This window comes from Dendropsophus ebraccatus, chromosome 2, assembly GCF_027789765.1.
Source record: "Dendropsophus ebraccatus isolate aDenEbr1 chromosome 2, aDenEbr1.pat, whole genome shotgun sequence".
NCBI classification, from domain to species: Eukaryota; Metazoa; Chordata; class Amphibia; order Anura; family Hylidae; genus Dendropsophus; species Dendropsophus ebraccatus.
The window spans coordinates 95,745,616-95,761,698 of NC_091455.1; the positions used below are offsets into that span (position 1 = coordinate 95,745,616).

The 16,083-nt window shown below is 40.1% G+C and overlaps 1 protein-coding gene across 1 annotated transcript in view; it reads right to left on the reverse strand.

The window, feature by feature from the left end:
* Positions 1-15,469, reverse strand: part of LOC138783378 (N-acetyllactosaminide beta-1,6-N-acetylglucosaminyl-transferase-like) — a 55,540-nt gene extending 40,071 nt beyond the window's left edge. Inside the window, exon 1 of the mRNA XM_069958032.1 lies at positions 14,227-15,469. Within this exon, the coding sequence (XP_069814133.1) occupies positions 14,227-15,148 (922 nt within the window). The 5' untranslated portion in view covers positions 15,149-15,469. The remainder of the gene's footprint in view (positions 1-14,226) is intronic.
* Between the last annotated feature and the right edge of the window lie 614 nt (positions 15,470-16,083).

A 16,083-nucleotide genomic window follows, 5' to 3' on the forward strand; every position in this document is an offset into this window, starting at 1 on the left:
CCAGTGGGGTCCATATCCTCACTGCACCCCTTGTTAGATTCCTTATGGGGTGTAGTTTCCAGAATGGGGTCACTTGTCGGGGGTTTCTACTGACCTGGCAGCACAGGAGCTTTGTAATTGCGACATGGCCTCCATCCTCCATTCCAGCCTCTAAATGGCGCTCTATCCCTTTGGTGGCTTGCCCTGTGCCCATATGGCACATTATGCCCACATGTAGTGTATTTTCGTAATCAGGGGAAACTACCCTACACGTTTTGTGTTAATTTTCTTTTTTAACCCCTTGTGGAAATGGAAAAAATCAAGGCTAGACCAACATTTAGTGTAATTTTTGTAAAATTTTTACTCTAAATCATTAATCTTGTCATGATTTTTTCATTTTCACAAGGGGCTAAAAGATAAAAAAAACCACTAAATGTGTAGAGCAATTTCCCCTGAGTACGGAAATACCCCACTTGTGTACATAAAGCGCCATTCGGGTGCAGGGTAAGCCTCCGAAGGGAAGGAGCGCCATTTCGTTTTTGAAGGCTGGATTTGGATGGAATGGATTTTAAGGGGCCATGTTGCATTCAAAAGGCCTCTTTGTTGCCAAGACAGTTGAACCCCCCCACAAGTGACCCCATTATGGAAACTACACCCCTCAAGGAATGTAACAAGGGGTGTAGTGAGCATATGGACCCCACTGGTGACGGGCACAAATGTGGAACAATGTGGCGTGAAAATGAAATATTACATTTTTTACACTATAATGTTGGTTTAGCCTTGAATTTATCATTTTCACAAGGGGTTAAAAGAGAAAAAAACACACAATATGTGTAGAGCAATTTCCCCCGAGTCCGTAAATACCCCACATGTGGACATAAAGCGCCATGTGGGCGCAGGGCAAGCCTCCAAAGGGAAGGAGCGCCATTTGGATTTTGGAGGTTGGATTTGGCTAGAATGGATGATGAACGCCATGTCGCATTTACAGAGCCCTCGTGCTGCCAAAACACTGGAAACCCCCCACAAGTGACCCCATTCTGGAAACTGCACCCCTCAAGGAATCTAACAAGGGGTGCAGTGAGGATATGGACCCCTTGATGACGGGCACATTTGTGCCATGAAAGTGAAAAAATGAAATTTTTTACTTTTACGTCACATTGTTCCACATTTGTGCCCGTCACCAGTGGGGTCCATATGCTCACTGTGCCCCTTGTTAGATTCCTTGAGGGGTGTAGTTTCCAGAATGGGGTCACTTGTGGGGGGTTTCCAGTGTCTTGGCAGCACGAGGGCTCTGTAAATGCGACATGGCCCTTGAAATCCTTTCCAGTGAAATTCAGCTTCCAAAAGCCAATTGGCGCTCCTTCCCTTTGGAGGCTCGTCCTGCGCCCCCTTGGCACTTTATCGCCACATGTGGGGTATTTCCGTACTCGGGAGAAACTGCGCTACACATTTTGTGTCTTTTTGTTCCTCTTATCCCTTTAAGAAAATGAAAAATTGAAGGCTAGAACAACATTTTAGTGTAAAAAATACATTTTTCTTTTTTCACGCCATATTGTTCGGAAAATCTGTGAAGCACCTGTGGGGTCCAAATGCTCACCGCACCCCTTGTTACATTCCTTGAGGGGTGTAGTTTTCTAAATGGTGTCCCTTTAGGGGTGTTTTTTAGGTTTTGGCACCCCAGAGCCTCTGCCAACCTGAAGTGGTACAGTCAGAAATGACCAAATATAACGGAGGCGTTGAAATTCACTAGGCGCTCCTTTGTATCTGAGGCTTGTGGTTGCGTCAAATAGCGCAATAGGGCCACATATGGGGTATTTCTATAAACTGCAGAAACGGGGCAATAATTATTGGGGTGCATTTCTCTGGTAATAGGTTTATAATTATGAAAAATATTGGATTACAATAAAATCTCTGCACAGAAAATTAAAATTTTCAAATTTCTTACACACTTAGCTTTTATTTCTGTGACTCCCCTAAAGGGTTAAAACACTTTCTGGATGTGCTTTTGCAGAGTTTGGGGGGTGCAGTTTCTGAAATGGGGTGCTTTGTGGGGCTTTCTAACATACAGGCCCCTCAAATACACTTTAAACCTGAACAGGTCCCTAAAAATATCTGATTTTGAAATTTTACTGAAAATTTGGAAATTTGCTGCTAATGTTTTAAGCTTCCTATCGTCTAAAAAAAATGAAAGATAGTTTAATAAATGCCGCCAACATAAAGTAGACATGTTGCTAATGCTATTTAATATATAATTTATGTGGTATAACCACTTTCTGTATACGCAAAGAAGTTTCAAAGTTGGAAAAATGCAGTTTTTCACATTTTTTCACATTATTTGGGTTTTTTTCATAAAGATTTGTTATGATTATCGACTCCAATTTACCAGAAATGTAAAGTACAATATGTCACGAGAAAACAATCTCAGAATCAGCCGGATAGGTAAAAGCATCCCGAAGTTATTAATGAATAAAGTGACACTGGTCATATTCATAAAATTTGTCTCTGTCATTAAGGCCATTTCAGGCTCTGTCCTTAAGGGGTTAAAGTCCCCCATAATAATGACTTCACCCTGTTTTGTTGCCTCATCTATTTGTCTTATTAGGAGATTTTCAGCTTCTTCTACTATACTTAGAGACTTGATTATTATTCTTTCCTCCCCTTATTTCCTCCCAAGAAGACTCCACATTATTATCACATGTATCCTCACATGCTTAAAGAGGTTGCCCGCCTTATCTCCATTCATTCTCTATGGAGCACTTGGCTCTTTCTGGCTGCTCCATAGGAATGAATAGAGCCGTGGGTCACGTGTCATACTCATAACGAAGGAGATCGGCAGGGGTGCAGAGGTTGGACCCCCAGCGAGATCTTGTCCTGTATCCTATAGAGTTAGTTTAAGGTGGACAACCTCTTTAAGGCAGATTTAACATATAGTCAGACTCCTCCCCTTTTTCTTATTTTTTCGATAATTTCTGAACAGGCTATAACCCTGCAGATTAACCGCATAGTCATTGCTATCATCCAGCCATGTCTCGCTTATCCCCACTATATTATATTCCTCTTCCACCATTATTAGTTCTAATTCCTTAGCTTTATTAGTGAGGCTTCTGGCATCAGCATTAGGGATAAGCGAACCTCGAGCATGCTCAAGTCGATCCGAACCCGAACTTTCGGCATTTGATTAGCGGTGGCTGCTGAAGTTGGATAAAGCCCTAAGGCTATGTGGAAAACATGGATATAGTCATTGGCTGGGTTCACACTATGTATATTTGAGGCTGTATTTGGTCCTCATGTCAGGTCCTCATAGCAACCAAAACCAGGAGTGGATTGAAAACACAGAAAGGATCTGTTCACACAATGTTGAAATTGAGTGGATGGCCGCCATATAACAGTAAATAACGGCCATTATTTCAATACCACAGCCGTTGTTTTAAAATAACAGCAAATATTTGCCATTAAATGATGGCCATCCACTCAATTACAACATTATGTGAACAGAGCCTTTCTGTGTTTTCAATCCACTCCTGGTTTTGGTTGCTATACAGCCTCACAAATACAGCCTCAAATATACATAGTGTGAACCCAGCCATTGGCTGTATCCATGATTTCCAGACAACATTAGAGCTTTATCCAAGTTCAGCAGCCACCGCTAATCAAATGCCGATCGTTCGGGTTCGGATCGACTCGAACCCGAACCCGGTTCGCTCATCTCTTATCCTTTCCTAGGTTACCAACCACTCCTTTGCTCTAAAATCTGTGGTCTAGCAAATTCATAGATAGCTATAGTGTAGCTTTATTTTTATTAACCACATTCATTAAGTCTGGTATTTTTTGCTTCGGGCTTAAAAATATCCCTGCAGTGCCAAGGCTCTGAGGATTTTGTAGAGGTGCAACGCCGGAGACCCTCAGTGCGCACAGAGTGAAACCTATGGCAGCTCAGATCTGGCGCAGGTTCCAATGACATTTTTACAGCAGAAAAATGTTAATTGCAGTGCAGGATGATCTTCACAGACACCGGCCTGTTACACGGCCTGGTCACAGAACGCCTGGTGTCTTACCTGTGTAAACCCGGTTTAACAGTGTCATTAATGGGTTTTAACAGTTCATTCAGTTGATAGCTGGTGTCATCTGTTGTTCACACTAGACTGTTAACATGTATGGAGTAGACTCAGTTCTTATGTTTGCTCCATGCTCCCAGTTCTAACATCTTCAAGAACACGTATGTCAAGTTTCAGGAAGAGGTTAAAATGCTAATTCTGATCATACTGATTAGATTAAATTTAGGCAAGCCCACCAATTTCTGTATGACCAGTTGACCATCTTGTATAGAGACTAGTATAAGGTCTCTCCCCTAACAGCAGATATATGGCAGGGGGGAGTGATGGGAGAGATGCATACTTGGCTATACTTTGGATACTGTATATCCCTGAATCTTTCATTTTACCTTTTCCCACAATCACATTTGACTAGTTAATGAACAACTGTGGAAGAGAGTCAAGGTCTTTTTGAGACCAGCTTTTCCATATTACACGTGTATACACTGCAAGTAACATGCTACTAAACCTTACCTTTGTTATTAGTAATTCACTGTATCTAAGGACATAAAAGTATGTGTTGAATTAAGAGTTTATTAAATATTAAAGACATAATATGTCAACTGCTGCTGAATGTTGACCATATGGAAAAATAAGCACAGGACAAGATTGTGTTTAATATAGAAAATATTGACATTTTTGGAAATACTACCTTTTCGGAAAGGTGTCATAATTTCCAACCAATGCATCACCATATTCTGGATAATGAAACCCAAGTAGAAAAGTTAGAAAAGCCTGGCCAAAAATCCAGGTAGGTAATATAGTGAAAAAATGACAAATCTCTACTTAAAAGAATGGCTGTGATATTGATTCAATAACCCCTGGTAAAACATTGCTTAGATAATGAGAAAACAGACATCATGCTTCACAAAAAAAATTACATTTCAGTAGAGCATAATGAATGATGAATCATTGGAAACTAAACTTTTAATTGGTTTATAGCTAAAACTCACATCAAAAACATAGGTTCAGTGTAATACAGAGATAAATCAGCATGAGTTTTAGATCAGCCTTATATCCATCCAAAATAATGGCCATGGCAGACACCAATACAAGCAAAACCTGTAGTTCCAAATACCTTGGGATAGTAACAATACACTTGTCACCTTACTATGCTCCAATTCCTAAATAAAAGTCCTAGTCTAAACTCAGCATGTGTCTCCCCGGAGACTATGCTATCAATCGTAAACAAGACAGAATATATATATATATATATATATATATATATATATATATATATATATATACACACACACACACAAAGTATATACATGCATGTTAGACCAAGCATGCATTTATTTCTATAAGCTGCTGCTAGGCTCCTCTGGCAGAGGCTTATCTTTAAAGTAAAGGATCAGGCATGTTGAAATCAAATATCTTTGATTCTTCTTCCCTCAACATTGGGGAAGAGTCTGGAAACCTCAGACATAGATTAATCACCTAATTCTGCTAAAATCACTGGTTTTCATGCTTTACATGGCCTGATGGTACTTAGCAAGCAAATTCTATTCAGCGAGCTCTGCCAAGCCTTCACTCAATAAATAGGCCAAATAAATCGTGTCCCGAGCCACAGGTATACAGCCACGATAGCTGGATTGTACAATAGCTGAAGTGTGAGAAGGTTATAAGAAAATCTACACTTTTTAAGTATCAGAAACCAGAAGAAGTTAACAGGACCAGAGACTGGAGCAGTAAAATGTTTTTTTTTTTTTTTTTTTTTTCAACAACACTGTACGTGTAGGGTCATTTAGCATAGTATTTAGCTGTATGTCCCAACCAATGTGGAAAATGTTGATTCTTTTTCTTCTATTGACTGCAAAGACAAAGTAACAGCTGAGTACCATAACATTACTGTACTATTACTAATACTATTAATATTGTTACTATATTTTCTATTCTACTTTATTCAATGTTTTAAATAGTTCTCTTTTTTAACGTGCAACTGTCATTTAAATGTAACTTTGCAGAAATCAATAAATATCAATAGTACAAGTGATTTGAAGAAACTTTGTAATAGGATTTATTAAGCAAATAAGTTTCCTTCTGTACTCAAAAAGCTGTTTTCCTACCTCCCCCCTTCCCTTCAGAAAAAGCAGGATTTCTGTGTCCATTATGCTCTATGGAGAGGGGAGGGGCTGAGGAGGATGAGTGAGCACAGAGAGGAGAAAAGGCAAAACTGTACAAAACACAACCTCCTGCAATCTTCTCTCATCAAGCTCCCAAATAAGCACTGACCTTTCTGACCTCTGAATCTAGCGTTTTATGTTCCTAGACAGTCTCTAAATTGTACAGCTGCTTCTCTGCTCTCTCTGCTCACTCATCTACCTTGACCCCTCTATGGGTCATAATGGGATTCAGCAGAACCTGTCTTCACTTTGCTCCTCTGTAATAAGGATGGCTTTGCCCAATAATGCTCAGATAAGAAGTGAAGAGGGGGGAGTTTGGAGAACAGCTTTTTGAGTACAGAAAGAAGCTTTTTTTTTTTTTTTGGTACCATTGATTCCTGCAAAAAAACAACAAAAAAAACAAAACAACACATTTAAATGAAACTTTAAACAAGTTGCTTTTATATGGCTCTTATCTCTTATTTTGTCAACTTTGTCGTTTTTGTGTTAATAAAAAACACAGCACTGGTGAAATACAATTGTGCATACATAACCAAAAGTGCTCATAGAACAAGAATTTCTCATGTGCTGCTGGCAAAAAAAGATCCTAAAGGCATAACTATAGTAGCCATGCAACTACAGAACTATCCAATTTGTATTTATGAGAACAGATACATAGCAGAAAGTAGACAGTTTTATGCTTTCGTAAGACTGAAGTGAATTGCTGAAATTTGTCACAGGCAAACGCAAGACACATGTTGCTTTTTTATCTGAACTAAAAAGTACTCTTCCTATCTATATAACCGTACATATATTAGGTCTTAGAATGATTAAGCTAACTCACACAATGCTAATCAGCATATGTCTTCCAGAAAGTTAATGATTTCTATGATACAGAGTGCACTGTTTAACCGCTTAACCCATTTTTGCAGTTCACTTCTCTGAACCTTCGGTTCTTACATTCCATTAAGCATGTGGTTTGGGGTCATCGATAACTGTCCTAGCAGTAACAAATCCTAAGGGTCCGTTTACACGAAGCGATAATTCGCCCAATCGGTCGTTTAACGATTTTGAAGCACCGATTTAGTTTTTATAACGATCAGTGTTTAGACGAATAAATCGTTAGAATAATCATTAGAAAAATCGTTATTGCGATAGTTTTTAAGATCGCTTAAGCCTATCTCACACATAGGGTGAATCTTTGAAAGACTGCTTACACAAAGCGATCTGCAAATTTTTTGCGAACGACCAACGACCATTTGAGAACATGTTGAAAGAACATCGCTTGATCATTCGCTGTGTTTACACGAGCCAGTTATCGCTCAAATGTGATCGTTATTGCAAAAATTCGAACGATAATCATTCCGTGGAAACGCACCATAACTTTCTCACATTGATATTTTACAGTAAACATAGAGCTTTTGTTTATAACCTCAATATCCATTAATAGAAATGTAAAACTTATTTTAACCCCACATTGAATAGCGGCCGCATGAAATAAACTGTACAGACAATGTAAATGTAAAGTACGGCTCCAGCCGTACTTTACATTTTCTCCTATGGCTAATTGGAGTGTGGGAACACCCAAATGTGCTTGCATTCCGATTGAAAAGAAGTGATGTGGCCATGTCACAGAACAGCCTATTTCTTGCCTATTGTAAACATGGTCCTAAAGGGGTTTTTGCACAGAGGACCTATGCTCTGGATAGGTGATAAATGTAGGATTGCTGGGGCCCTCCATTTGCCCTTACTTCATGACCGCAATTGGAAGAACTTTAAAAGGGTATTTTGACCCTAGAATAAAAATATATATGCTGCCGGATGGGAATTTACCTAACCCCAACTTCTTCCCCACAGCTCCCATTCACCTCAGTCATCCTATCTTGTCTCTTGTTCCTACTTCCAATACAAGCATTCATAAGCAAGACATGCCACCTTAGCCAAACATTGGCCAGCAGTCAAGCATGCTACACCTTGCAGCTCTATTCAAAGTATATATAACTGACAACAACAGCTAAATACAGTTCGTGGCCATATTCACATGCTGTAAAGCAGCGGCCGTTGTGTGACATGGCTGTATAACAGAACATCTGAGATGTTCAACCCAGCCGGTACTGCAGTATCTGCCGGGTTAACATCACTTCTTTTTAATTGTAATTCTATCACATTAGGGTGTGCTTGCACTCCAATTAGCCATAGCAGACAATAGAAAGTGCATCCAGAGCTGTACTTTACATTGTCTGCACAGTCTATTTTGTGCGGCCACTATTCAATAGATATTGAACACACTCCGGCTGTAATTCCATAGTAATTAATGTAATGTTGGCCATTGAAGCCGACAAGACATTTATTTTCTATCCTTCTAATAATAATAATAATAATAATAATAATAATAATACAACTGATAAACCTATGCAGCCTACTTTAGTATTCAGGGTGCAACAATATTTTGCTAAAACTTACATTTTTTTTCATTGTCACGGCTATATGAGGGTTTGATTTTTGAGATCCACAATTTTCAATGCCGCAACTTTGGTGTACAATACATATAACTTTTTGATTAGCTTTTATTAGCTCCTTCTGGGGGCATGGAAAAAAACTTGCAATTTTAACATAGCTAATTTTATATATTTTTTTTTTTCTTTAGCACAGCTATGACAATAACAAATGTATATACCTTTCTTTTATATTTACCTACTTTAGCTTAATATAAATACACCTAAAACCAAATAAAAATAGATAACAAAATATATAATATAATTTTGTTTTTGTGCTGCTATTTCTGAAAGCCGTATATATTTTTTTCTGCTGACAGACCTGTGTGAGGGATTTTTAATGTAGGACAAGTTATAGCTTTTGTTGTTTCCATTTTAGAAAACATGACTGTTTTAAACAGGTTATCCACCACTTTTTATTTGTTGTTGCCCTTACATGAAGCATAACAAACATCCTATTCTTACCTCTCCAAGTTCTCCCGATGTCCTCCTGCTATATCTTTGGGTTCTGGGTCCCCCAATGACTGACTGAAAATCGTCTCGGCAGTGGCAGCCCACTCAGACCAGTGACCAGTGACCACAGCGCTGTTCTATCTCAGTCAGTGATTGGCTGAATAAGTCATCTGAGAGTCAATGGGGCGCTTAAAGACACTGCAGAAGGACACCAGGGGAGTACAGAGAAGTAAGCATAAGATATTTGTTATATTTTATGTGGGCAACAACATATAAAATGCTTTTGAATGCTAAATAACCCCTTTATTGACCTTTTGCTCAGAGACAAGACAAACAAAAAACAGCAAAGGTGATTTTTTTTTTGTTACACTACAAAAAAAGGGGGAAAAGTTCATGTATACAAACGGTTGCGTTTAAAAAAATCCTTTATTCAAATAGATCCCTATAAAGTATGATACAAGGCAGACATGAAACACCAAGTTTAAACAAGTCTAAACGGGCATCAAACCTCACATCAAAACCATAAATAAAGTCAGACCTCAGTCTTGTGAAAAAAAATACAAGTGCCAAATAGAATGTTCAGCAAAAGTGCACTTATATACACATCCGTTTGGGTAAGGTCACTTGTAGATAAATGTGGAGATTCACCAGTGAATAACAATTTCTATACACATCCTATTCTCACCTTCCATATTCCCTCTGTGATATCTTTAGGTCCTCCGCTGGTCGCTTCGGATGTTACTTCCAAAACTGACCTGTCCCAGCAGTGACAGCATACTCATCAAATCACTGACTAAGACGGGACAACTCTGTGGCCAAGGATTTTTTGAGTGGGTTATACTGCTGAGTGGGGCCCATCTGGGAAGTAGTGGCCAGAGGAGGATGGTAAGACACATACCTTCCTCCTCAGCGCTCCATATGCAATAGGGAGCTATCAGTAGGTTAGATTCATCTAACCTGCTGATAGTTCCCCTTCAATTTTTAATTTGCAGGTATGTGAATGTGTATGATTTATATACTGTATATATAATTTTTATTTTATTGCAGGTGTACTGGGCTCTTCGTCTCAAGGGTACCAGCAATCTGAAAGTGTGTAATATTGCAACAGCCTTCCTGACAGTATTTAGAGGAGAACCTACAAGGGAACCATTGGTGATCAGGACCAACCTTGACTAATAGATCTAATTCTAGACCTAAACAGGAAGTGATCAATCAAACCTGGTGGGGCAGAGAGAAAGTGCCAGGGACTGGGCCAATTACTTGTGGTTCACTCAGCATGAAAATCACAATCAGCAAATGGTCTAAATACTTCTAAACCTGCAAAATTTAGTTTTTCTATTTTAATACATGTGCAAAAATTTCTAAAATTATGTTGAATTATGACATTCTCATTATAGGGTATTGAGTAAAGATTGACAGGGAAAACTGTAACACAAAGCTACAACATAACATGTTCCATAGAAACCAATAGGACTATTGCTCTATAGCTTTGTATATAGGTGGGAGGCCATATTACTGGGACAGATCCTGACAATATAAGTGCATCACTACAGGTTTACAAATTAATTCCTACAGCATAAATGTACGTAATAAAAGTGCAACAAAATATCATTCTATCAGTATGCTCAACAAATGATAGACCTGACGAAGCAGGAGCGAAACGGCGTTGTGCTTTTGTGCATCTATATAAACAATATGGTCTATGATTTGTTCAGCTTACTGATAGCATGATATTTTGCTGCACTTTATCACATGCATTTATGCTGTAGGAATGGATTAGTAAACCTGTAATGATGCACTAGCACTTTATATTGACAGGAACTGTCCCAGTAACATGGCCTCCCGCCTCCCCAAGTCTTGTTTTTATGTTGTTTTATTGTGATAGTATTTAATAAAGATTTGTGATAAAATTACATTTGTGATAATTCCTTTTGAGCATAGATAGTCATTGTAGGTGTAGCATGAGGGAATATCTTGCATTTGAATTGTGTATAAATATTTGTGGTTCTCAGGTGTATAAATGTTTAAGAGCATTAGAAGTAGTTCTATAATCTGAATAGACAACAAGCATTGAATATGTATATTTAATAAAGTGCTTAATAATTATGCACACAATGCTTGATCAGTAAGGGCACATTACTCCAGGGTACTCCACTGACATACAACGACAGTATGACTTGGTTTGCATATTTTGGCTATGTTCACACTACGTGAAACTACGGCCGTTGTTGCCATAGTTTGGGCTGGAACAATGCCTTAGTTTCAATGGGATCCCGGCCGGAGCGTACACACATCGTATACTCTCCGGCCGGGATCCCGTCAGCCCCACAAATAACTGACATGTCAGTTTTCTGCGGCCGCAATTCAATGAATTGCAGCCGTAGGAAACCCTGTCAGTTCACACTATGAAGCGAGCGGCTCCAGCCGCTCGCTCCATAGTGTGCAGGGGGAAGCTCTGATGCGGGTGCGCTCTGATGCGGCCGGACAGATCATCCGGCTGGTACTTAAGTACCGGCCGCGATGATCCGGGCAGAGACCGGCCGTTCCGTGACTCGGCTGGGGTGACGGAACGGCCGGATGTTCACGGTGTGTGAACATAGCCTTAGAGTCTATTTTAAGTGTATAGTTGGGTGTTTTGGCCTCTAGAAGCTGGGACAGGTGGTTTCTTTGACCTTGAACAATAAGGGTTAGACATTTGCAATATGTTTACTTTAAAGGGGTAGTGCGGACATTTACTTTTTCTGCTTAATTAACACACAATACAAAGTTATATAACATGTTCATTCTTCAGTGCGGAGAGAGGAGGCGCACAAGCCTCCCATAGAGTGCCATTATGACAGGGAGGCTGGCGGGATTCTGCTGCGGAATTCCACCAGTTTTGCTCAGCTGCATTCACACGTTCCCTGTTCAACACGGAACACGGATGTAGAATGCCTGTAACGGACTTCTCCCCCCCCCCCCCCCCCCCGCTGGGCAGCATCTGTGATAAGATGCTGGGAGCTGGGGAACTGTACAGATATGCGCCGAGCTGTAATGAATCAGCCAAGCAGCTCTGTCATTTCAGCATGGCGCATATCTGTACAGTTCCCCCGCTCCCAGCATCTTATCACAGATGCTGCCCAGGCAGGGGGAGAAGTCTGTTACAGGCATTCCACATCCGTGTTGCGTGCGGAACACAGAACGCGTGAATGCAGCCTAAGGCTATGTTCACACTGCCTATGATTCCGTCCGTAGATCGTATGCCGCCGTACATGTGCGGCTGAAACAACGGGTGTGGGAAAAATAGACATGCGGCCGGATGCGTATGAACCGCGAACGTACGCCCGTAGTACAGTTATGCTTCCCTAGCTTGTTACGAAGCGATCTGAAACAGGTCATTTACTTGGAAATCTTCGCCCAGCCCCGTAAACCACACAGAACCTTTTGGATCGAAAAATCAAGTTCAGTTTAGCTGAAATAAGTACTTCGTACGGGACCGCATGGAAATCCACGGCCGTGAGTTTCAACATTTCTGTCCTCAAACAATGGTCTTGTTCATTTTTTCACGGCGCCGTATACGATCCGGCCATAAGCTCATACGTAGTGTGCATTGTGCGGGCGTATATCGTATACTTTCAAGCGAACGCATCAACCTCAAAACTACGTGCGTATATTCGCAGTTCGCACTGCGGACGGAATCATACGCAGTGTGAACATAGCCTGAGGCTGGGTTCACACACAGTAAATTTCAGTCAGTATTGTGGTCCTCATATTGCAACCCTAGCCAGGAGTGGATTGAAAACACAGATAGGCTCTGTTCACACACTGTTGAAATTGAGTGGATGGCTGCCATTATTTCAATACAACAGCCGTTGTTTTAAAATAACAGAAAATATTTACTGTGTGAACAGATCCTTTCTGTGTTTTCAATCCACTACTGGTTGAGTTTGCAATATGAGGACCACAATACTGACTGAAATATACTGTGTGTGAACTCAACCTAAGGCTTTGTTCACACTACGTATGAGACCGGCCGTTCCATGACCGGATGATCTTTCCGGCCGCTCGCTTCATTGTGTAAACTGACAGGGTTTCCTACGGCCGCAATTCATTGAAATGCGGCCGCAGAAAACTGACACGTCCGTTATTTGCGGGTACGCACGGGATCCCGGCTGGAGCATATACGATGTGTATACGCTCCGGCCTGGATCCCATAGAAATGTAGGCAAACACTGCATAAAGTACGGCCATTGTTGCCGATGGCAACAACGGCTGTACTTTTACGTAGTGTGAACATAGCCTAAATCTAAAAATGTGCAATTTTACAGCAAAATGTGTAAGTAGTGGACGTCAACTTTTATATGTTAAGTTCTGGGCTGGACCACAGAGACTGTTACATCTACAGTGAAGTAATAGTACAGTCCACAGTCAGCTCTCAATATGTTAGAATAATGTTATCCAAAACAACTATATAGCACTATTAAAGTAGAAGTGTCAAACCAGGGTGGATTTACTATTAGGCTATGTTCACACACAGTATTTTTGCTCAGTATTTTGGTCATATTGCAACCAAAACCAGGAGTAGATTAAAAACACAGATAGGCTATGTTCACACACTGTTGAAATTCAGTGGATGGTCAGCATTTTATGACAGATAATGGCTGTTATTTAATAACAACAGCCAATGTTTTAAAATAACACCAATTATTTGCCATTAAATGACAGCCATCCACTGAATTTCAACAGTGTGTGAACATAGCCTTTCTGTGTTTTCACTCCACTCCTGGTTTTGGTTGCAAAATACTGACCAAAATACTGAGCAATAATACAGTGTGTGAACATAGCCTTGACGTTAAAATAGAAACAATGAAAGGCTGAATAAAATAGGTGTAATAGGCACATAGTGCAAAAGTCATAGAGGTCATATATTCAAGCAAAAGTTAGCAAAATATTTTAGACAGAACAAAGTTGCCCACTAGCTACATTCTAACAAACAATGCAAATATTTCTAAGGTACAGTATATATAACAAACGATACATACATTTTCTAAAAGAATGTTATTTTGAGTTAATCTCTGTAACACAAAACAACCAGACTGCATCTAGCCAATTTTTACGACATACCTGGTATTCTGTTCAGTGTAACCCAGTAATGTTCATCTGGGCTGTAAGTGTCCTTAGACCATTTCAGTAGATCCAAAGCTCTCTGATCTTCTAGAATAAATTTCGTAAATTCCCTTGTCAAGGCCACATACGCAGACCCAAAGTATATGGTGATATTGTGAGGAGGAGGGGGCTTTAAAATGTGGGTCCTCAGCACAAAAGAATGCACTATATCCTCACGATGGACGTATTTGGTGCGAGGGATGGCATGATCTGGAGGCAGCACCCCAGGGGTGATATTTTTCCCGTTAAATTTCTTTAAATGTTGCACAATCTCCTTGTTTGTCTTCAAAGGGAAATCCTGTCCGCAGGTATTGATCACATATTTCCACTGCACATCTGATTGCAGCAGATCTTTCAGGCAGTTCAGATCAGCCTGCAGTCTTGATATTCCAGCATAAACCACAGGCTCCATTTTTGAGGCGAGAAAAGCATTAGGAAAGCAATTTACTAAACCATCTACTGCCAGCAAGTAATCTGCACTTGCCTTCTCGTCCACATGGATACAGTATACATTTTGGGGCATGTATATAGCTCTAAACAATCTTTCAAAGGTATCAAATTCCTTGTGCACTGTCATCATGTAAGCTAGAGGAAAATCAGCCTCTTCATCTGACAGGGGAGCCGTGATGTAGCGATTGCGCTTTACATAATCTCGACAGTTCGACCTTTCGTGGGAGTTAATCACTGTAGGTTCAAATAGAGATTTTTGTCCACTTATAAGTGCATCACAAGCTTCCACTAAAAGGATTTTTTCTTCAGTTGCATTAAACCTGTGGAAAGCTTTCCTCTTTATGAGACTATTGTTATAATTATAATATAACAACAGAAGGGTTACACTTAATACAGGAATAGGAAACATGCATCGCATCCAAGAAGTCATTATTAAATAATTTGAGAAATCTTATACCTCCATCTAAATGTGCCTTTCATGTACTGCACACTCCCGGATGATTGAATGGTGCTTCGTCTTTTGCTTGTGGAAGCCTCTTTTCTGGCAATGTATTTGTGTCATCCCTGTTGAGTGTGGAGCAGCACCAGCCTATGTTCTCTCCCTTTCTTCATATGATTTTCTGCAAGCTGCATGAAGCAGTGATGACCTTCTGTTCACTTTAAACATTTGCATATGAAAACAGTGAGTGCGCTCATTGGTTAAGGCTTTGGCACCCAGCAGCATGTCACTGACTGCTTTAATCTGTCCTTTCCCTGTTTCCTTGCATATGTTTCACCAGCAAGCCCTGCTGCTGGATCTGCTCTGGATTTAGAAATACAGTAGCATCAGATTAACAACTAATTATATTGCAGCAATTGTATAAATAGGTTCTGGTCTACAGGAATTTAGGTCTGCAAACGGCATAATATTTTCTCTTTTGGTATAAATGATTTGTTTTTACTGGTCCTATTTTTAACTAAACCAGGACTGCTCTGTGATCCTTTCTGTTCTGCCTTCTATTCTCATCTGACTGCATGTATTGGCACAGATAGGGAGAGTTACTGCAGTTCAGGGCTATAGAGCAGGTATGGGAAACCTTCACCCCTCCAGCTGTTGCAAAACTACAATTCCCATCATGCCTGGACAGTCGAAGCTAAAGCTTCGGCTGTCCAGGCATGATGGGAATTGTAGTTTTGCAACAGCTGGAGGGCCGAAGGTTCCCCATCCCTGCTATAGAGTATGGTGTAAGAGTATTGTGTTAGATTATTGTGTTAGGCTAGGGCCACATTGGATTCATAACATGAAATTATTGAAAATGTGGTTGTGTTGTGACTAATGACCCAACACGGCTATGACAACCCCTATATTTAATAGATGTTTAGTTG